The following is a 23,680-nucleotide window of genomic DNA, read 5'->3' as shown; positions in this document are numbered from 1 at the left end:
AACACACACCATGCAAACACCCTTGGGCTGGATGTTCCGGTCTCAGACCGAGTAAATCCCACCCATAGAGCAATACAACATGGAAACAGGCCCTTCGGCCCAACCAGTCCATGATGCCCTCACAGCTAAACCCCAAGTGCCCATGTTTGACCCAGTATAAATCGATCCCTGCTTTCGAGGGGATTTTTTGAAAGGTGAACATATATATACCTACGTCTACAGAAGGCCATGTGTGGGTTAGGTTGATTAAATTGCCCCTTTGCGACAGGGGGATTAGTAGGGTAAATACGTGGGGATAAAGCCTGGGTGGGATAGTGGTTGGTGCAGACTCGATGGGCCGAATGGCACTGTAGAGATTCTGTGATTGATTGTATGAGATAAATGGTGAAGTGGAACAGGGAAACGTGCAGGTATACCGGTCGATAAAGTTAAAATCATTCCCTTTGGATCCAAGAAAGATCAAATTAATATATTGGGCAGCACGGTAATACAGTGGGTTAGCACTGCTGCTTCACAGCTCCAGGGTCCTGGGTTCGATTCCCGGCTCGGGTCACTGTCTATGTGGAGTTTGCACATTCTCCTCATGTCTGCATGGGTTTCCTCCGGGTGCCCCGGTTTCCTCCCACAGTCCAAAGATGTGTGGGTTAGGTTGATTGGCCGTGCTAAATTGCCCCTTAGTGCCCAAGGATGTGTAGGTTAGAGGGATTAGTGGGTATAATATGTAGGGATATGGGGGTAGGGCCTGGGTGGGATTGTGTTCAGTGCAGACTCGATGGGCTGAAGGGCCTCTTTCTGCACTGTAGGGTTCGATGATTCTATGATTTTCTGGTTGTGAGAGACCAGGAACTGTGGAGAAACAATCAGATTTGGCAGTTTTGGGCAGATAAATCATAAAAGACTGGCGAATGCATATAGAAAGTCACCCAAAAGCCTGAAAGAAGGTTGACTTTAATGTCGTAGCATAGAATGAATCTTAGAATCTCTACTCTGCAGAAGGAGGCCATTCTTCCCATTGAGTCTACACTGATCACAATCCCACCCAGGCTCTATTCCCGTAACCCCCACATATACCCACAAAGAGGAGGAAGTGATGTTACAGCCAGGCAGAGAGTAGGTGAGACACCACGTGGAGGAACTGGCTTCAGTTCTGGGCCCCTCACCTCACAGCAAGGTGAGATTGGTCTTGGATTGGGTGCAGTGGGGAATGGGCAGAGTGCTGCTGGGGTTAAATCATGAGGAGGGGTTACACAGACTGTAAACTTGTATTTCTTTGAGTTTGGAAGATGAAGAAATGATTGCAATCGAGGTGTTTAAAACTGAGAGTGACTAGCAGGAAGCTGGTTCCTGAGCAAGTCTTGGGCTCAGGCTGGGGTTAAGGGGATTCCTCCGAGATTCTCCCTCTGCGTTGTGGTAAGTTTGATGTAATCTCTGAGTACGGAGTCAGGGTCTGCAGAATCCAGCCTTGTGTTGGCAACCCTGGACACCCAGGGTTCTTCTAACCTTGGCATGGCCTCTCAGAGCTCACCAAGCATGGCATTCAGGGATTGGGAAGAACATTCTGCTGGGCCTGGCATTTACAGGATCATAATGGTAATAGTGAGCTGGTCACGAGGAGGGAGGTACCAGTGTCCACAATGGCTGCCAACATGAGGTGTCGCACATGTTGGGCAGCAGATGTGGGCAGTAAGGCCAAGGGCACTTCCTGTATCGTCTGACCTTCTGGCACCTGGCAGGAACTCTCGTGACAAATCCACCCTCATAACAACCCCGCCCTCGTGACAACCCCATCCTCATGACCACCCCACCCTCATGTCAACCCCACCCCTCCCTCCTCGTGACAACCCCGCCCTCCTCGTGACAACCCCGCCCTGGTGACAAACACCCCACCCTGGTGACAAATCCGTCAACGTGAGTAGGAGAATCACCGGCCAAAACACAGAAATGACTGTGGATAGCGCCGAGGAGAATGGCATTGACAGCTGGTTGGAAAAGAATAGGAAAGAATGAGAGTGTGTAACACCTATCATGGGAAGTCTTTAATATCTAACAACATCGAGAGGTTACACTGACCAGAAACTAAACAGGAGCAGCCATATAAATACCGCGGCCACTGGAGCAGGTCAGAGGTTGGGAATCCTGTGGTGAGTGACTCACTTTGATTTGATTTGATTTATTATTGTCACATGTATTAACATACAGTGAAAAGTATTGTTTCTTGTGTGGTATACAGACGAAACATACCGTTCATAGAGAAGGAAAGGAGAGGGTGCAGAATGTAGTGTTACAGTCACAGTGAGGGTGTAGAGAAAGATCAGCTTAATGCGAGGTAGGTCCATTCAAAAGTCAGACAGCAGCAGGGAAGAAGCTGTTCTTGAGTCGGTCGGTACGGGACCTCAGACTTTTGTATCTTTTTCCCGACGGAAGAAGATGGAAGAGAGAATGTCCGGGGTGTGTGGAACCATAGAATCATAGAATCCTACAGTGCAGAAAGAGGCCCTTCGGCCCATTGAGTCTGCACCAAACACAATCCCACCCAGGCCCTACCCCCATATCCCTACATATTATACCCACTAATCCCTCTAACCTACACATCCCTGGACACTAAGGGGCAATTTCTTAGCACGGCCAATCAACCTAACCCGCACATCTTTGGACTGTGGGAGGAAACCGGAGCACCCGGAGGAAACCCACGCAGACATGAGGAGAGTGTGCAAACTCCACACAGACAGTGACCCGAGCCTGGAATCAAACCCAGGTCCCTGTGAAGTAGCAGTGCTAACCACTGTACTACCGTGCTGCATGGGGTCCTTAATTATGCTGGCTGCTTCTCCAAGGCAGCAGGAAGTGTAGATGCGTCCATGGATGGGAGACTAGTTTGAGTGATGAACTGGACTTCATTCACAACCCTTTGTAACTCTTTGTGGTCTTGGGCAGGGCAGGAGCCCAGACCAAGCTGTGATACAACCAGAAAGAATGCTTTCTCTGGTGCATCTGTAAAAGTTGGTGAGAGTTCACATATTCTCAAGGGTGACAAATTTCCTTAGTCTTCCAAGAAAGTAGAGGCATTGGTGGGGCTTCCTTAACTATAGTGTCAGGATGCGGGGACAGGACAGGTTGTTGGTGATCTGGACACCTAAAAGCTTGAAGCTCTTGACCCTTTCTACTTTGTCCTTATTGATGTAGACAGGGATATGTTCTTCCCTAATCTTTCTTAAGTCCTCCTGACCCCCCAAATCCTTTGCACCATCTACAAGGCACAAGTCAGGAGTGTGATGGAATAACCTCTGTATGTCTGAATGGGCGTAATTCCAACAACGGTCAAAATGTTTGCCACCATCCAGGACAAAGTAGCCACTTGATTGGCACCCCATTCACAAATATCCGTTCCCTCCACCATCGATGAATAGTGGCAGCTCTTTGTACCATCTACAGGATGCACTACAGGACCTCACTAAGATAGCACCTTCCAAACCCACAACCTCCACCACCTCAAAGGACAAGGGAAGCGGACGCTTTGCATCCAATAGCTCCTCCCAAAGCCACCCACTTTCCTGACTTGGAAAATATCACCGATCTTTCACAGTCCCTGGGTCAAAACCCTGGAACTCCCTTCCTAACAGGGCTGTGGATGTATTTACAACAGGGGGACTGTGGGAGGTCCAGCTGAAGGAGCAGCACCTTCATTCTAAAAGCAGACTAGTACTGTGGAATACTTTAAACTGTCCTGATCCATTACCGCATCCACAATTGCTTTGCTTTGGCCCATTTCACATGAAGGTAGCCATATAAAGGATGCGGTTTACTAGTTTGACGTGACTGCGTGTACCTCGAAATGGAGGAAGCACCAGGAATGAGCCAGGAGTCAGCCACCCAAACCGAGAAATCATTCTCAAAAAAGGATCAGGCCCTACCCCCCCCACCGTCCTGCCAAGAGTCTCGGTTTTATTCAAGTGATGTTGTTTCAGTAGAGAACTAGAGGTTGATTTACTGCAGTCAGTCAGCACTGCGACATCACCTGCCACGTACAAAGCCTCTAACTCAGTTTGAAGGGAACATTCATCGAATGTCAAACCTCCAGCGAGGTACGATTTGTGTAATCGCTTGTGTTGTCATAGAAAGTGATGTTGTTAAAATGTCACTGGGCTCTCATCCTGTACAGACCAATAAATGTAACCAGCGTGGGTTCCATCCCCCAGGACATGACACTATTACCACCGCTCTGCATCCATGACAACCACCCTGACAAGACACACAATAACCAACCGAATCCTTTGCATTCCGATGAACACTTCCTCCTGCTGGATGCTAGACCCCTTGCCCAGTGCATACAAAGAAAAAAAATTCACAACAATCCTCTATCCACTCATCAGTTAATTAATTCTAGACCTGCAGGTCGGAGATCTTATCCGTGATGTCATTCCCACCGGCAGTGATCGCATTTTTCCCCTACTCACATCTGAAGATCTGATTACTAGAAGCCGCTTGGGGAAACTGCAGGACCTCACTAAGGCTCCTTACATAGCACCTTCCAGACCCACAACCTCTTGCATGTTCCAGCCACTGAGAGTTAGAGGATGTGGTCAAGAAGGTGTATGGTGTACTGGCCTTCATTAATCGAGGGATTGAGTTTAGGAGTCGGGAGGTAATGCTGGAACTTTATAAGACCCTTGTCAGACCCCACTTGGAGTACTGTGCGCAGTTCTGGTCGCCTCACTACAGGAAGGATGTGGAAGCTATTGAGAGGGTGCAGAGGAGATTTACAAGGATGTTGCTTGGATTGGGAGGCATGCCTTATGAAGATAGGTTGAGGGAGCTGGGACTCTTCTCCCTGGAGAGACGAAGGTTGAGAGGCGACCTGATAGAGGTTTATAAAATGTTGAGAGGAATAGATAGGGTGGATTCTCGGAGGCTATTTCCCAGGGCTGAAATGGTCGCTACGAGAGGACACAGGTTTAAGGTGCTGGGGAGCAGGTACAGAGGAGATGTCAGGGGTAAGTTTTTCACTCAGAGGGTGGTGAGTGAATGGAATCGGCTGCCGTCGGTGGTGGTAGAGGCGAACTCGCTGGGGTCTTTTAAGAGACTTCTGGATGAGTACATGGGATTTAATGGGATTGAGGGTTATAGATAGGCCTGGTAGGTAGGGATATGATCGGCGCAACTTGTGGGCCGAAGGGCCTGTTTGTGCTGTAGTGTTCTATGTTCTATGTTCTCGAATCAGCAGCTCCTTTCACAACATCAAGAAAAGTGTTGTTACTGAAAAGCCAGACTTTAAAACAAGAAAATGAAAATAGAGATTCCTCCCTCTGGCCTAGAACTTGTCCCAAATTGAATACCAATTGAAATAGAACATAGAACACTACAGCACAAACAGGCCCTTCGGCCCACAAGTTGTGCTGATCATATCCCTACATACCAGGCCTATCTATAACCCCCAATCCCATTAGATCCCATGTACTCATCCAGAAGTCTTTTAAAAGACCCCAGCAAGTTCGCCTCCACCACCACCGACGGCAGCCGATTCCACTCACTCACCACCCTCTGAGTGAAAAACTTACCCCTAACATCTCCTCTGTACCTGCTCCCCAGCACCTTAAACCTGTGTCCTCTCGTAGCGACCATTTCAGCCCTGGGAAATAGCCTCCGAGAATCCACCCTATCTATTCCTCTCAATGTCTTATAATGAGCTAGAAAAACCCTGAAACTGCAATTGCTGCTATCCCTGGGCTAAAACACCCTGTGGACCTGAAACCCTAGCATAGTGAGAGACCTGTTTTATGACTAGATTCTAATTCAACACCATTTTACCCTCCTTATCTCCTGCTTATGTGGATGAGGGAAGTGCAGTTGATGTGGGTTATATGAATTTCAGCAAAGCCTTTGACAAAGTCCCACGTGGGGGACTAATAAAGAAGGTCGATGCACGAAGGATACAGGGTAATAAGATAAAGTGGATTCAAAATTGGCTCAGTCGTAGGGGACAGAGGGTGGTGTCAGAAGGCTGGTTGAGTGACTGGAAGCCAGCGTCTAGTCGCATATCACAGGGATCTGTGCTGAATTCCCCTATTATTCATCATTTATACAAACAACATAGATGATTATTTGGGGGTCAGGTTAGTAAGTCTGTGGATGACACAAAGATTGGCCAGGTGGTTAATAGTGAGACTGAGTGTCTTGCGAAGATATAGATGGAATGGTCAAATAGGCAGATAGGTAGCAGATGGAATTTAACCCTGAAAAGTGCAAGGTGATACACTTTGGAAGGAGTAACTTGACAAGGAAATATTCAATGAATGGCATGACACTAGGAAGTTCTGTGAACATAAGAACATAAGAACATAAGAAATAGGAGCAGGAGTAGGCCATCTAGCCCTTCGAGCCTGCCCCGCCATTCAATAAGATCATGGCTGATCTGTTGTGGCTCAGTTCCACTTTCCCGCCCTCTCCCCATAACCCTTAATCCCCTCTCTTATCAAGAACCCATCAACCCGCTTCTTAAAAATATTTAGCGAGGCAGCCTCCACCACTTCAACGGGCAGAGAATTCCAGAGATTCACCACCCTTTGAGTGAAGAAGTTCCTCCTCAACTCCGTTCTAAACCGCCTTCCCTTTATCTTGAGGCTGTGCCCCCTAGTCCTACTGTCTTTTTTGAGCGGGAAGAGTCTCTCCACCTCTATCCTATCCATCCCATTCATCATCTTATACGTCTCAATGAGATCTCCCCTCATTCTTCTAAACTCTAACGAGTACAAGCCTAGTTTATTCAGCCTCTCCTCATAGCTCAATCCCCTCAACTCCGGTATCAGCCTAGTAAACCTCCTCTGCACTCCCTCCAGGGCCAAAATATCCTTGCGCAGGTGCGGCGCCCAAAACTGCACACAGTACTCCAGCTGCGGCCTCACCAATGCCCTATACAGCTGCAGCAAGACCTCCCTACTTTTATATTCAATCCCCCTCGCTATGAAGGCCAGCATCCCATTCGCCTTCCTGACCACCTGCTGCACCTGCAAGCTGGGTTTTTGCGACTCATGCACAAGGACCCCGAGGTCCCTCTGCACCGTCGCCTGCTGCAGTTTTTCGCCACGTAAGTAATAGTCCTTCCTACCATTCTTCCTACCAAAGTGGACCACCTCACACTTGCCAACATTAAATTCCATTTGCCATTTCCTGGCCCATTCGCCCAGCCTATCTAGATCCTTCTGCAGACTCTCCACACCCTCCGCACAATTTGCCTTTCCCCCAATCTTGGTGTCATCAGCAAATTTCGACACCCTGCACTCGGTTCCCTCCTCCAGATCATCTATATAAATGGTAAATAGCTGAGGCCCCAGCACCGACCCCTGGGGCACCCCACTAGTCACCAACCGCCAATCCGAATAGCACCCATTGACCCCCACTCTCTGCCTCCTATTTGACAACCAATCCTCTATCCACGCTAACACCCTACCCCCAACTCCATGTCCCCTGACCTTCTGCAATAACCTCTTGTGAGGTACCTTGTCAAACGCCTTCTGAAAATCTAGAAAGACCACATCCACCGGCTGTCCTCTATCCACTGCCCTAGACACATCCTCATAGAACTCCAGTAAATTTGTCAGACACGACTTCCCTTTAATGAAACCGTGTTGCGTCTGCCCTATCAAGCAATTCCCTTCAAGATGCCTCGCAATTTCCTCCTTAATGACGGATTCTAACATTTTACCTACCACAGACGTTAAACTAACCGGCCTATAATTCCCCGCCTTTTGCCTGGCACCCTTCTTAAACAACGGCGTAACATTAGCCGTTTTCCAATCTTCCGGCACTTCCCCGGAATCCAGCGACGTCTGGAAAATAATCACCAAGACATCCACTATAACCTGTGGAACAAAGGAACCTTGGCATGTTTGTCCATAGATCTCTGAAGGTGGAATAATAGGTTAATAGGGTGGTGAAAAAGGCATATGGCACACTCACCTTTATCAACTGGGGTATAGATTACATAGGCAGGAAAGTCATGTTGGAGTTGTATAGAACTTTGGTGAGGCCGCAGCTGGAGTATTGTGCACAGTCCAAGTCACCAGGTTACAGGAAGGATGTGAATCCACCAGAGTGGGTGCAGAGAAGATTCACCAGGATGTTGCTTGGGATGGAACATTTAAGTGATGAAGGGAGTTTGGATGGACTTGAGTTGCTTTTGTTGGAGCAGAGAAGACTGAGGGGCGACCTGATCGAGGTGTACAAGATTATGAGGGTCAGTCTTAGTTGAAGGGTCAGTCATGGGGGGGACACTGGTTCAAGGTGAGAGGCAGGAGGTTTGGGGGGGATGTGAGGAAAATCTTTTTTAGCCAGAGGGTGGTGACGGTCTGGAATGTGCTTTAAGAAGATGAGCACTTGGCACATTATAATTTTCAAGGCTGTGGGCTGAGTGCTGGTAAATGGGATTAGGTGGGAGATCAGGTGTTTCTCTCGTGTAGGTGCAGACTCGATGGGCTGAAGGGCTGCTTTTGTACTGGATGATCCTATGATTCAGAATTCTCATTCTATTGGCTTTATTCCTAATTTATCACATTTCACTCCCACAGTTTTTGAAAGGACGAAATCAAAGATACTTCATTGGAGAAAAATGTAACAGTTATTCAAAACCATTAAATTCAAAGTGTACATTTTGGGGAAGTTGTATTGAGTCACACACTGTCACTGATTGTTGGGCAAATGGTGTCAAAATGACAGCAAACAAAGTCACTAATGCCAGGGTTTGTAATTATTCAAAATATACACTCCAAATGTGGAATGGTGAGGCTGTTCAGTACATTAGCAAGGTAAAGAGTCTGAGTTTGCATGTTGCACGGTAGCTGGAACGATAGATAACCTGCACTCGATTTAATCTGAGTTGCTGCTGTGTAAGGTTTCTTTTATACAGAGAGTTTGAGGGTGATGGGACTGTCATTGATGAGATTGGAAGATAGGGGAGATTTGATAGAGGTGAATAAGGTGAGATGGGTATAGATAGAGTGAACGCAAGCAGGCTTTTTCCACTGAGGCTGGAGGAGGAAAAAAACCAGAGGGCATGGGTTAAGGGTGAAGGAGGAAAAGTTTAAAGGGAATATTAGGGGGGGGATTCTTCACACAGAGAGTGGTGGGAGTGTGGAATGAGCTGCCGGATAAAGTGGTAAATGTGGGGTCACTTTTAACATTTAAGAAAAACTTGGACGGGTTCATGGATGAGAGGGGTGTGGAGGGATAAGGTCCAAGAGCAGGTCAGTGGGACCAGGCAAAAAATGGTTCAGCACAGACAAGAAGGGCCAAAAGGCCTGTTTCTGAGCTGTAATTTTCTCTGGTTTCTATGGAAGTTCCTGGGAGATGAGTTTGCTGAAAACAGTACAGGTTCATTCATGACGGACGTTGTTTAGCACACATCACATGATGACAATCATATCAACCAAGAGTGAATGGTGGACCAGACTCAATGGGCTGAATGGCCTAATTCTGCTCCTGCATATTATTGTCTCACAGCACATTCCTCAAACATAAGAACAGGAGGAAGCCATTCAGCCCATTTGATCAGTTCCAGGTTGAACTGTATCCAACCCCATTTCACAGTCCTTTTACCCAACAAAAATATCTCTTAGACTTCCAGCGTGTTATATCTTTATAATGATATAAAGTCACTCATAAAGGACTGTGTAAACACATTGTGGGTCCATTTGTTAAGACTGGACACAATTGAACAGATGTAAACAGAAGGAAAGCTTAAAAGAATCAGCAGCAGAGCTGTGTACACTGTGCTGTGCTCCTAAAGTAAAACTGAGACTTGAATTTCCCTTCGAGTGATGGCACGCTGTTATCCCTGACAGGTATATTACAACAAACAGCGTCCGTGGAGGGAGAGAGTTCCAGGTTTCCGTTACCTTTTGTGTAAAGGACCCCGGAGTGACCTTGCTCTAGTTTTAACTGTGACCTTATCCCTTGTCCTGGAAATAGCCTCTCCATCTACTCTACTAATCCTTCCATCAGATTTAGCTCTTTGATCATCTATACTTAACAGAATTAATGCTTTGCAGCACGTCCTCATATTTGAACCTTGTATTATTGTGTGATATCCTTGCTGTTCCTCAAACTGAAGACTGCTCCAGCTGAGCAGTGATCTGTATAGTGGGGCACGGCTCCCTCCCCCGGTGTCCCTGCCTCCGGAGATGAAGTTTTCCAGTTGAAGCAGCTGATGTTTATTTGATATTATGGTTGTCTCTATAGTGTGGAATATTGTAAATATGACGATTCTACTCCAATAATATCTCCACATATAATGAAGACATTATTTCATGTATGTGTTAACATTCAGGCAGTAAGAGAGAATCTAACCATCATCCCTTGACGTTTAATGAGATCACCATCACTCAATTCCCCACTGTCAACATCCTGGGGGTTACTATTGACCGGAAACTGAACTGGACTAGAAGAAGGTAGGAATCCTGCAGTGAGGAACTCACCCCCTGACTCCCCAGAGCCTGTCCACCATCTTCAAGGCACAAATCAGGAGTGTGATGGAATACTCCCTATTTGCCTGGATGGATGAAGCTCCAACAAGAGGCTTAACACCACCCAGGACAAAGCAGCTCCCTTGATTGGCACCACATCTACATACATCCACTCCCTCCACCACAGTGGCAGCCGTGTATAGGCTGATACCGGAGTTGAGGGGGTTGAGCTATGAGGAGAGGCTGAATAGACTGGGCTTGTACTCGTTAGAGTTTAGAAGGATGAGGGGGGATCTTATTGAGACGTATAAGATGATGAAAGGGATGGATAGGGTAGAGGTAGAGAGATTCTTCCCGCTCAGAAAGGACAGCAGGACTAGAGGGCACAACCTCAAGATAAAGGGGGGGCAGTTTAGAACGGAGTTGAGGAGGAACTTCTTCACTCAAAGGGTGGTGAATCTCTGGAATTCTCTGCCCGTTGAAGTGGTGGAGGCTGCCTCGCTGAATATATTTAAGACCCGGGTAGATAGGTTTCTGGTAGGCAAGGGGATTAAGGGTTATGGGGAGAGGGCGGGAATGTGGAACTGATCCACTTCAGATCAGCCATGATCTTATTGAATGGCGGGGCAGGCTCGAAGGGCTAGATGACCTACTCCTGCTCCTTTATGTTCTTATACCATCTACAAGACACACTGCAGCAACTCACAGTTCCTTTGGCAGCACCTTCCAAACCCGTGACCACTACCACTTAGAAACACAAGGGCAGCAGATACCTGGAAACATCAACACCTGTAGCTTCCCCTCCTGACCTGGAAATACATCGCCGTTCCATCAATATCGCTGGGTCAAAATCCTGGAACTCTGTCCCTAACAGCACTGTGGATGTACCTACCCTTCAGGAACGGCAGCAGCTCAAGAAGGCAGCTCACCACCACCTTCTCAAGGGCAATTAAGGATGGATAATAATTGCTGGCGGAGCCAATGCCGTCTGCATCCCATGTAAAATAAAACACTGAAGTAAAAAGGGGAAAAGCTGGAAATACTCTGGCAGAAACTGGGCCAGGTTGAGATGTAACAGGTGAAATAGGGGACAGGGTGTGATTGTGTGGGGGAGAGGAGAGATTAAAGAATAAAAATAGGAATGGTGGTGCGGAGCCGATGGGATTAGTAATGAGACAGGAACCAGAAGATGTGTCTCGAGGGGGTGAGGATGATGGACAGCTGCCATCCAATTCCAATTTACTAAACTGAGCGCGAGTTCAACTCTCTCTGATCGGGGAGATTTCTGATTTATTGAGGCCGTTTAGTCGATTCTTTCAGGTTCAGGGTTTCTACCCTAACTGTGTTTTGCAGTGACAGTAACGCACTGTTTCCCCTCACTAACTCGACCAACCCCGGAGCTCGTGACCCATCAGCGACAGTATCTTTTTGCTTTGGTTTGATTTATTATTGTCACAAGTATTGGTATACAGGGGAAAATATTGTTTCTAGCACGTGATACAGACAAAGCATACCGTTCATAAAGTACATAGAGAAGGAAAGGAGAGAGTGCAGAATGTAGTGTTACAGTTATAGCTAGGCTGTGCCAACATTAAGGGCGTTCAAATGGTCAGTGGATAGGCACATGGATAACATTGGAATAGTTTAGGTTAGAGGGTCATTAGATTGGTTCCACTGGTCGGCACAACATCGAGGGTCGAAGGGCCTGGACTGCGCTGGAATGTTCTATGTTCTATGTGGAGAAAGATCAACTTAATGTGAGGTAGGTCCATTCAAAAGTCTAACGGCAGAAGCTGTTCTTGAGTCGGTGGGTACGTGACCTCAGACTTTTGCATCTTTTTCACAATGTAAAAAGGTGGGAGAGAGAATGTCCAGGGTGCGTGGGGTCCTTAATTATGCTGGTTGCTTTTCGGAGGCAATGGGAAGTGTAGACAGGTCAATGGATGAGAGGTTGGTTTGCGTGATGGATTGGAGCTACCTTCACCACCCTTGGTAGTTTCTGTCTCTGGCTCCCAGTTGAGTATGAAGATGGAAGTAGATGAGGGTCACGTGTGTTACATATTCCTGTCAACTCCAGCTCAGCAGACATCTCGAGTGATGGAGTTACTCAGTGTGTCTGGTAAAGGGTCTTCCTGTTCCCCAGCTGATGGGACGCTCAGGGGGGTACCTGCACAGCAACTAGTGCTGCTCTCATTCATTGTATCATTTCATCTCCTCCCCATAACAAGTTCAAATCTCGTCAAACTAAAACAGAACACCATCAGCTGAATGGGAACCACACACAGAGCTGGTTGCAGTGGATCACAGCTTCAAGATTGAAAAGACTTTGACATTATTAATATTTTGAGCATGAAACTTTGAAAATGAAATCCAATGAAAGAGTGTGACCTGCTATTTGTGTTTAGTATAATTGATCAAACCTAGGCTTGGATGGCAGAGTAATTAACAGATCAATAGCAGCGATCTCAGTAATGACAGACCTGTAACTACTGAATTGTGTTCAGACGATGTGATTATGCGGGGAGGTACTTCTGTACGATTCAGTCATCTGGGAGGATGCTGGAGGAGTTTGCAGGCTCTGTCCTGAGTTGGACAGATTTTCTCCTTTCCAGCTGCTTTTGTTAAAGGCAGTGATGTTCTGTTGGCAAGTGCTCCAGTAAACCCCAGCTGCACAAATAAACTGTAGTGGGTAGAATGGCTGGCACTGTCTCTCCACGCACAGTACAAAGGGTTGGTTTACTCAGGAACTTCAAGTAGCATTAAGAACTCCCAGCATTTCCGCCAATTGCCTTCAGGTGCTTGTTCTTGCCATTTCTTTCCTGGAGAGATTCACTAATTGAGGAAGTTTTTATCTCAAAGAGAAACATGTGCATTGACATAGTGCCCATCAGGATATTGCAAAGTGCCTCCTAACCAACGAGGTAGTGAAAAACAAATGGTTTAGTCCAGGAAATTTGCGCTTGGATATAGTTGGGGAAAGCTTGAGAAGAGTCACAGATGTGAAAGGGTGTGTATTGTTACGCAGTAGTTAGCGCTGCTCCCTCACAGTGCCAGGGACCCGCGTTCAATACCAGCCTTGAGTCACTGTCTGAGTGGAGTCTGCACGTTCTCCCCATATCTGCGTGGGTTTCCTCCAGGTGCTCCGATTTCCTCCAAAGGTGTGTAGGTTAGATGGGTTGGCTGTGCTAAATGCACAGTGTTCTGGGTACAGGGATGGGAGGTGGGGGCTTCGGTAAGATGGTCTTTCGGAGTATCAGTTCTCCAATGGTTTCCTCCTGCACTGGAGGGATTCTGTGGATACAGAGACATGGCTGCACAGTGACGAAGGCTCAAAGTTGTATATTCAAGCATACATGAGATTTGGAAAGGACAGGAAGCGGGAAAAGTTGGTGGGGTAACTCTGTTAATTAAGGAACAGATTGGGGGTGATTTTACCAAAAAAAGATTATAAGACAAGCAAGAAAACAGGAGAAATTCACACCATGTTTTGGAGGGTTGAAAATGGTATCTTATCTGACTCAAAAAATTAGGGCAAAGCTTGTTTCTCACCAGCAGAGGGAGTGGCAGAGCCGAACTTGTCCAGAAGCCGGCGCGGTGCAGCAGAGGGTGCCACTGCACTTGCTCAGTTCTCAGTGTTCCGTGAACACGGAAATCTGACAGTCACTCCTTCCCTGAGCTACTATAGAGCTTTGTAGCTGAATTTCCACAATTCACAATGTGGAAGCTCCACAATGGCTACTGCAGGATTCCATGGCTGATACGCAGTGCTAACCCCCACCGCTCTATGACCCATGTCTGAGCTGGAATAGTCAGATAACTGGCTCCTGAAATTTTTAGGGAGCAGAGTTCCTCGTGTGCAGTCTATCTCCCATTTACAGTCTCTATCCAGTCTCGAACCATGGCCCCTGTTACGGCCTTTTCCTTCTCTTCCACACTGTCTAATCCATTCTTATCGACTGTGTACCTGAGCGCTGTTACCTCATTAACCCAGCAGACACTGTTCCCTTTTTAATCAGATGCCAGCATCAGAAAAACACTCTCTCCCCTCTTATCCTCTCACTCTCACCCTCTCCCCTCAAACATAGAACATTCCAGCGCAGTACAGGCCCTTCGGCCCTCGATGTTGTGCCGACCAGTGAAACTAATCTAAAGCCCATCTAACCTAAACTATTCCAATGTTATCCATATGTTTATCCAATCACCATTTAAATGCCCTTAAAGTTGGCGAGTCCACAACTGCGGCAGGCAGGGCATTCCACGCCCTTACTACCCTCTGAGTGAAGAACCTACCTCTGACATCCGTCCTATAACTACCACCCCTTAATTTAAAGCTATGTCCCCTTGTGTTAGCCATCACCATCTGAGGTAAAAGGTTCTCACTGTCCACCCTATCTAACCCTCTGATCATCTTGTACACCTCAATTAAATCACCCCTTAACCTTCTTCTCTCCAATGAAAATCAACCTCAAGTCCCTCAGCCTTTCCTCATAAGACCTTCCCACCATACCAGGCAACATCCTGGTAAACCTCCTCTGCACCCTTTCCAATGCCTCCACATCCTTCCTATAATGCAGTGACCAGAACGGTACGCAATACTCCAAGTGCGGCCACACCAGAGTTTTGTACAGTTGTAACATGACCTCAGAGCTCCGAAATTCAATCCCTCTACCAATAAAAGCTAACACACCGTACGCCTTCTTAACAACCTTATCAACCTGGGTGCCAACTTTCAGGGGGCTATGCACATGTACCCCGAGATCTCTCTGCTCGTCAACACTACTAAGAGTCCTTCCATTAGCCCTATATTCTGTACTCCTGTTACTCTTACCGAAATGAATACCTCACACTTTTCCGTATTAAACTCCATTTGCCACCTCTCAGTCCAGCTCTGCAGCTTATCTATGTCCCTCTGCAAACTGTAACATCCATCCTCACTGTCTACAACTCCTCCAACTTTGGTGTTATCAGTAAATTTACTGATCCATCCTTCTACACCCTCATCCAGGTCATTTATAAAAATGACAAACAGCAGTGGCCCCAAGACAGATCCCTGAGGTACACCACTAGTAACCGATCTCCTGTGTCGATCAGACAAATTTGTGACCCTTGAGTCAGTGTGATTAACAAGTTGAGCAGTCGGGCACCCTTCATGTTCCTGTCACTGTGGCCCTTTGCCCTGGGTGGGGAGGGTGGGGGACAGTCCTTCTGCTCGGAGACCAATGGTGCCACTTTAGTGACCAATGAAGGACCTTTTATTGGTGCCAGGGCAGGTGGCGCGGTGCCACATGGGGAGACCATGTGGTGAATCCTGGCCAATCCCTGCAGGCTCGGTGTGTGAAGGGAATCCTGACTGGGGGGCACTCTGTGGACCATGGTGTGCCCCACCCCTCCAGAGGCACCACCTCGCTCACCTCCACCTATCACTACCCAACTGCTTTACCAGCACCTGCCCAACTGGCCTTCCGATTGACGGGGTCTCATCACTAACTGGGCAGGGGGGCGAACGGGAGCTCGTTAACTCCCACATTGGCAGAACATCCAGTCTGGGCAGCGCCACAGGCTGAGCAAGGCCTACCTGAGGCGTTACAGTCCGTTATCAGAGGCAGTGCCACCCAAACAATAATCCTGGCAAGATTTTGAAGCGAAGGATGTTTGGTGGGTGAAGGAGGTGTGAATTGAGCTGTGGGTGGGGTAGTTGGTGGCGTGTGGCATTGAAGGTACATTCATGGACCTTAAACACTTGGACATCTTGCAGCATCTGTTCCCTCTCCCCCTCACCCTCTCCCCCCTCACCCCCTCTCCCCTCCCCTCTCCCCCTCACCCTCTCTCCCCTCACCCTCTCTCCCCTCACCCTCTCCCCTCACCCTCCCCCTCACCCTCTCTCCCCTCACCCTCCCCCCTCACCCTCCCCCCCTCACCCTCTCTCCCCTCACCCTCTCTCCCCTCACCCTCTCCCCTCACCCTCCCCCTCACCCTCTCTCCCCTCACCCTCTCTCCCCCTCACCCTCTCTCCCCTCACCCTCTCTCCCGCACCCTCTCTCCCCTCACCCTCTCCCCTCACCCTCTCTCCCCTCACCCTGTCCCCCTCACCCTCTCTCCCCTCACCCTCTCTCCCCTCACCCTGTCCCCCTCACCCTCTCTCCCCTCACCCTCTCTCCCCTCACCCTCTCTCCCCTCACCCTCTCTCCCTCACCCTCTCCCCTCACCCTCTCTCCCCTCACCCTGTCCCCTCACCCTCTCCCCCTCACCCTCTCTCCCCTCACCCTCCCCCCTTCACCCTCCCCCCTCACCCTCTCCCCCCTCACCCTCTCTCCCCTCACCCTCCCCCCTCACCCTCCCCCCCTCACCCTCTCTCCCCTCACCCTCTCTCCCTCACCCTCTCCCCTCACCCTCCCCTCACCCTCTCTCCCCTCACCCTCCCCCCTCACCCTCCCCCCCTCACCCTCTCTCCCCTCACCCTCTCTCCCCTCACTCTCTCCCCCTCACTCTCTCTCCCCTCACCCTCTCCCCTCACTCTCTCTCCCCTCACCCTCTCCCCCCTCACCCTCTCCCCTCACTCTCTCTCCCCTCACCCTCTCCCCTCACCCTCTCCCCCCTCACCCTCTCCCCTCACTCTCTCCCCTCACCCTCTCTCCCCTCACCCTCTCTCCCCTCACCCTCTCTCCCCTTCACCCTCTCCCCCTCACCCTCTCTCCCCTCACCCTCTCCCCCTCACCCCCTCTCCCCTCACCCTCTCCCCCCTCACCCTCTCTCCCCTCACCCTCTCCCCTCACTCTCTCTCCCCTCACCCTCTCCCCCTCACCCTCTCCCCCCTCACCCTCTCTCCCCTCACCCTCTCCCCCTCACCCCCTCTCCCCCCCCCCACCCTCTCTCCCTCCCCTCCCCCCTCTCTCCCCTCACCCTCTCCCCTCACCCTCTCCCCTCACCCTCTCTCCCCTCACTCTCTCCCCCTCACTCTCTCTCCCCTCACCCTCTCCCCTCACTCTCTCTCCCCTCACCCTCTCCCCTCACTCTCTCTCCCCTCACCCTCTCCCCCCTCACCCTCTCTCCCCTCACTCTCTCCCCCCTCACCCTCTCCCCTCACTCTCTCTCCCCTCACCCTCTCCCCTCACTCTCTCCCCCTCACCCTCTCTCCCCTCACTCTCTCTCCCCTCACTCTCTCTCCCCTCACTCTCTCCCCCTCACCCTCTCTCCCCTCACTCTCTCTCCCCTCACTCTCTCCCCCTCACTCTCTCCTCCTCACTCTCTCTCCCCTCACCCTCTCTCACTCTCTCTCCCCTCACTCTCTCCCCCTCACTCTCTCCCCCTCACTCTCTCTCCCCTCACCCTCTCCCCTCACTCTCTCCCCCCTCACTCTCTCTCCCCTCACTCTCTCTCCCCTCACCCTCTCCCCTCACTCTCTCCCCCCTCACTCTCTCCCCCCTCACCCTCTCCCCCCTCACCCTCTCCCCCTCACCCTCTCCCCCTCACTCTCTCTCCCCTCACCCTAATTTGAGTGAAGATTATGGGATCCTGCAGCTATCTGCTCCTTGTCTTACTCGCCAAGTATCAGGAGAGGCCTCGGGCCCTTTGAGAATAAACAACACCCTCCCCCTGCCCACCTCCCGACCTCAGTCCCCCCCCCAGCAGTTGGGAAAAGCTTGGTGTGTGCCCTGACCCACTGCCAGCCGTTGTTCCCTGTTGCTCGCACCTTCCTGAATCCGGTCAGTGCACCCAGCAGTCACATCGTAACTCCCCGTTTCAGAGACATCTTCAGGTAGAGCTGCACCCACCCACTAACCCCCCACCACCCCCACCCACTAACCCCCCACCACCCCCACCCACTAACCCCCCACCACCCCCACCCCCAACCCCCCCACCACCCCCACCCCCAACCCCCCACCACCCCCACCCACTAACCCCCCACCACCCCCACCCACTAACCCCCCACCACCCCCACCCCCAACCCCCCACCACCCCCACCCACTAACCCCCCCACCACCCCCACCCCCAACCCCCCATGCAGTCTGAGTTATGACGGCACCGTGATGGGTTCTCCCTGCTGGACAGTGAGCTGATGTGGGGAGTGTTTTAATTGCTTTGCCTGTCTTGTATTATCCGTATCATAGAACATAGAACACTACAGCACAAACAGGCCCTTCGGCCCACAAGTTGCACCAATCATATCCATACCTACCAGGCCTATCTATAACCCTCAATCCCATTAAACCCCATATACTCATCCAGAAGTCTTTTAAAAGACCCCAGTGAGTTCGCCTCCACCACCACCGACGGCAGCCGATTCCACTCACTCACCACCCTCTTAGTGAAAAACTTACCCCTGACATCTCCTCTGTACCTGCTCCCCAGCACCTTAAACCTGTGTCCTCTCGTAGCGTCCATTTCAGCCCTGGGAAATAGCCTCCGAGAATCCACCCTATCTATTCCTCTCAACATTTTATAAACCTCTATCAGGTCGCCTCTCAACCTTCGTCTCTCCAGGGAGAAGAGTCCCAGCTCCCTCAACCTATCTTCATAAGGCATGCCTCCCAATCCAGGCAACATCCTTGTAAATCTCCTCTGCACCCTCCCAATAGCTTCCACATCCTTCCTGTAATGAGGTCTGTAACGATGTATCTTGTTACTGGACCTCCTCTTAGCAAAGATTGGGAGAGGATTGCTGATGTAACTGGCAGCTTTGGGACCTTTGGAAAGAATGAATTTGAGTGGGATACTGTGAGTTCACCACAGTCAGGGTGTCGAGCAGGCTGGGTAAGTACAGTCTCAACAGAGAGAAGAGGGGGAGATGAATTTTACATGAAGAGGTTAGAGTAGCAGAGGGCTGGTGTGTCAGATACCCAGACTGTTCATTGTCGTTACCAGCCAGCTGCCTCAGTGTTAATCTATACAATGCCTATTGTGGAGAAACAGGCCATTCAGCCCATCAGGTCTGGACTGACTTTCAGAAGGACCATCCCACCCGGGCCCTCTCCCCCACCCCTGTTCCATCACCGCTATTTATCATGGTTAATCCACCCAACCTATACACCCCTGGACACTAAGGGTAATTTAGCATGACCAATCCACCTTTAATCCGCACAGCTTTCAGACATGGTGAACGGTTCTTTGTTATGGATTGACTAACATGGGCCTATCTTTCCAGCCTTATTCAGGGTGTGTGGGGAGTAGTCGGAATGTTTAGACGATGACTAAATGTCACAACAAGGATCCCGTAACCCATCCTTGTGCTGCTGTAGTGTCCACCGTACCCGCAATATGGTGGGGGCAGCACAGTGGTTAGCACTGCTGCTTCACAGCTCCAGGGAACTGGGTTCGATTCCCAGCTCGGGTCACTGCCTGTGTGGAGTTTGCACATTCTCCTCGTATCTGCATGGGTTTCCTCCGGTTTCCTCCCACAGCCCAAAGGTTAGGTTGATTGGCCATGCTAAGATTGCCCCTTAGTGTCCAGAGATGTGTAGGTTAGAGGGATTAGTGGGTATAATATATGGGGTAGGGCCTGGGTGGGATTGTGTTCAGTGCAGACTCGATGGGCTGTAGGGTTCTATGATTCTATGGGTATCTCGATGAATTGGAGCAATGCTAATCCTTCATTTAAACACTCCCTCCTTTCCTGTGTCTACCATTCGCTGTGAATCTGAATGTGGTTTGACACAAATTTGGGGTTTGTAAATTCTTAAATAGAACATTTTTTTTAAAAAGCCTACGCTGTAATATGACCATTAGTAAATGGTCAGGAAGGTGGGGAATCCCTGCTGCCATGTGTTAATTGTTAAAACCTGTTTGAAGAGACTTTGTAAGGAGATTCTTTCCCTGTGTCACAGGTTGGATTTAATATCACACCGCACCAAAGCACATCCTTGATGGACATCTTGCAGCTGGGCCTGCAGAAGTACTTGGAGGATTTGAGCCACATTAGCTCCCAGGCTAGTAAAGAGTACGCCTTGGAAAAAGCTCTAAGCAAAATGGAAGCAGACTGGGAAGAAGTTAACTTTACGTTTGTCCGTTACAAAGATACTGGTGTCAACATTTTAGCTGCAGTGGATGATATTGAGGTGAAGTATATCAGCAGTGTTTTAATGGGGTTAGATTTGATACGTGGATCTGATACCTTCTGCACTGTGGGGGTTCAGTGGAAGTCTTAGGTTTCCTTGTGGTGGGAAGCGAGGGGGAACGCTTGTGATGGCAAGGAGAAAGCTGCAATTCTGTAAGTCTGGCGGACTCGGTGGGTTTACTCTTTACAATCTGCAGGCTTGAAAATGTAACTGGATTTGAGGCTAATCTTCAATAATAAGATGTGCCTAGAATAGAGATCACAAGAAGACCAAAGGCTGCAGCTCATTTAATCTATTCCTTACTGCAGTGCGAGTGTGTGTGTGTGTGAGTGTGTGTGTGTGAGTGTGTGTGTGTGTGTGTGTGTGAGTGTGAGTGTGTGTGTGTGTGTGTGTGTGTGTGTGTGTGTGTGTGTGAGTGTGTGTGTGTGTGTGTGTGTGTGTGCGAGTATTCCTGTCAGTTTCCCGTGATTAAATATCCCACTTTCTTCTCTGTAAAACGGAATAAAAACTTGTCTGAAACAGTTATAAGTTGTGTCCGGAACTGCACCTGGTACATTTAATTAGATTCCATTTCAAATTAGCTTAATTACCTGAGTATCAGTCCTTTTGTAACAAAACGGGGAGGGAGAAAAAAACAAGATAATACAATCCAAAATTCTGCTGCAGAAACACTTGATTAATTCTTATTCAGTTGTTCTGCTTTACAATACTAAGTACAAGGAGCTCTTTGTTGCAGGTACCTGATAGAATTATCTGATTCCAATGTATCCAAAGAGGTTTTACACAGGGAAAAAAAGGGGGGTTTAAATTGCTTGCCTTGAAGTTAGCTTTCCATGGTTTGGGCACTTGCAGTAAATAATCTGCATTGTGCCAGATAAAAGCCTGAAGCTTATTTAAATCTCATGTGGGTAGATTTAATGATGTGGAGATGCCGGCGTTGGACTGGGGTAAACACAGTGAGAAATTTGACAACATCAGGTTTAGGTCCAACCGATTTATTTGATAGTAAACTCAGAAGCCTCACAAGTCTGAGGTCAGAACTCCCCATTCACCTGACGAAGGGACTAACCCCGAAAGCTTGTGAGTTTACTATCAAATAAATCAGTTGGACTTTAACCTGGTGTTGTCAGATTTCTTACGGTAGATTTAATCGCAAAGATTCTGTGATCTTATTAAGAAGAAGATGTGAGAATTTAAAACTGTAAAAGGAACAATGTGGAAAGTATTGAGATGAGATTCTGCGTGGCAGGAGGTTTTTTCCCTAGGAGTTTTTTTTCACAGCTAATCATTCTATAAACTGCAAATTTAGCTCCAGGTTCAAACTTATCTCTTTATTTCACCTTATTCTTGGCATCAATTCAGGTCCATAATCTGTGAATCTAATCTATTTTTCTCAGGTTTTACTGGAAGATCACATTGTGAAAACTGCCACCATGAAAGCTTCTCCCTTCATTGAGCCCTTTGCAAAGGAAATGTCAGCTTGGGAATCAAAGCTGGTAAGTTAGTTTCAGGGAGGCTCTTGTTGAATTTAATTAGTGTCTGGATTTTTGTTACATCCCACGCCTCGGTTTTTTTGTTATTTAGCAGCGTTCACGCTTCAGTAACTTTCAGCTGATGTAACTTCTTCAACTTGAGCTGCCGGTGGCTCTCCTGTGGGAGCAGCGTGACATACAAACTGTTAAACTGCTCCAGCTTTCACTGTGAGAGGCTAAACTAAACAGACACTGAGTAAGAATCATCCGTGTGAGACTGACCAAGGATCTCTCTCTGCCTCATCAACAAGGAGGGAATGTCAGGTCTGGGAATGGTGTGGGATGAGGGTTTGTCTCCTGGAATCTTGTGGGATAGAGTGAGCAGGAACAGGTGTGTGTGGGGCTGTCCCCCCTCTCTGTGTAGTCGCTGTGTTTTTACTTGTGGCAACATTTCCACTCTCTCTGTCTCTCTCTCTGTCTTCACAGTGGCTGATGCACAATATCCTGGAATCTTGGCTCCGTGTCCAAATGGGTTGGATGTACCTGCAGCCGATATTCAGCTCTGAGGATATCCACAGTCAAGTCCCAGTGCAAGGAAAAATGTTCCAAGTGGTGGACTCATATTGGTAAAGGATTCCTTTTGCGAAAATATAGAAAGGGATGGCTTTTCCTGTTGGAGGGCGGAGAGATTTTATATTTGACTTTAATTGATGTTTAATTTGATTTTACTTTCATCCAGAATAGCCATTGTTTTCTCCCCACCTGTGAGTGGCAGGTTATTCTTATCTGTTCACTGCACACAGGGAAATGTTTGCGAGCCTGATCGTTGTTCGTTTAACATTTTGAAGGCTGATTCAAATGAAATCTCCACCAGCAGGAAAAATTTCAGCGGTGATAAAACAGTCAGCTCCGTTTACATTGAAATGTTTAACATCACACCCCAGTGTTTTCCCCTCAGTCTACGGAGATTGATTTTGCTTTTTAAACTCACCCAGCAGACCAGGCTCCTTGTGTGAGTCGAGCTCAGAGTCCAGCCGGCTGAATTGTTCCTCAGGGATGCAATTAGCAATACCGAGCTCCCAGGTTGTAACGTGAGCCTGGTGTATGGCAAAAGGGTGCAAGCTTAATAACAGGAAGAATATCTCTTTTAATTACTCAAATACTGGACTTGAAAATATGACAAAGGAAAACAAAACAGGACTGGGGGGCACAGCCTCAAAATAAGGGGGGAGGGGGCAGTTTAGATCGGAGTCGAGGAGGAACTTCTTCACTCAAAGGGTGGTGAATCTCTGGAATTCTCTGCCCGTTGAAGTGGTGGAGGCTGCCTCGCTGAATATATTTAAGTCACGGGTAGATAGGTTTCTGATAGACTAGGGAATTAAGGGTTATGGGGAGAAAGCGGGAAAGTGGAACTGATCCACTTCAGATCAGCCATGATCTTATTGAATGGCGGGGCAGGCTCGAGGGGCTAGATGGCCGACTCCTGCTCCTATTTCTTATGTTCTTATGTTTAACAAGTCTTTTAAAAATAACCTATTTCATTGATCTGTTATTCTCACTGACAAGCTAGTGTGGTCTTACTCTATTTTTTCAAATTATCACAATCGGGTGGCACGGTAGCACAGTGGTTAGCACTGCTGCTTCACAGCTCCAGGGTCCTGGGTTTGATTCCCGGCTCGGGTTACTGTCTGTGTGGAGTTTG

General features: G+C 48.7%; 1 protein-coding gene across 1 annotated transcript in view; it reads left to right on the top strand.

Moving 5' to 3' along the window:
- Positions 1-23,680, top strand: part of LOC145355578 (dynein axonemal heavy chain 3-like) — a 507,454-nt gene that overhangs the window by 186,801 nt on the left and 296,973 nt on the right. Inside the window, 3 exon segments of the mRNA XM_080207828.1 lie at positions 20,276-20,506; positions 21,904-22,002; positions 22,465-22,604. Of these exon segments, the coding sequence (XP_080063954.1) occupies positions 20,276-20,506; positions 21,904-22,002; positions 22,465-22,604 (470 nt within the window).

Source organism: Carcharhinus amblyrhynchos, chromosome 19 (genome assembly GCF_965287045.1).
Source record: "Carcharhinus amblyrhynchos chromosome 19, sCarAmb.v2.hapA, whole genome shotgun sequence".
Taxonomy (NCBI): domain Eukaryota; kingdom Metazoa; phylum Chordata; class Chondrichthyes; order Carcharhiniformes; family Carcharhinidae; genus Carcharhinus; species Carcharhinus amblyrhynchos.
The sequence above is the reverse complement of the archived record's forward strand: the minus strand, read 5'-3'. Positions and strand labels throughout refer to the sequence as shown.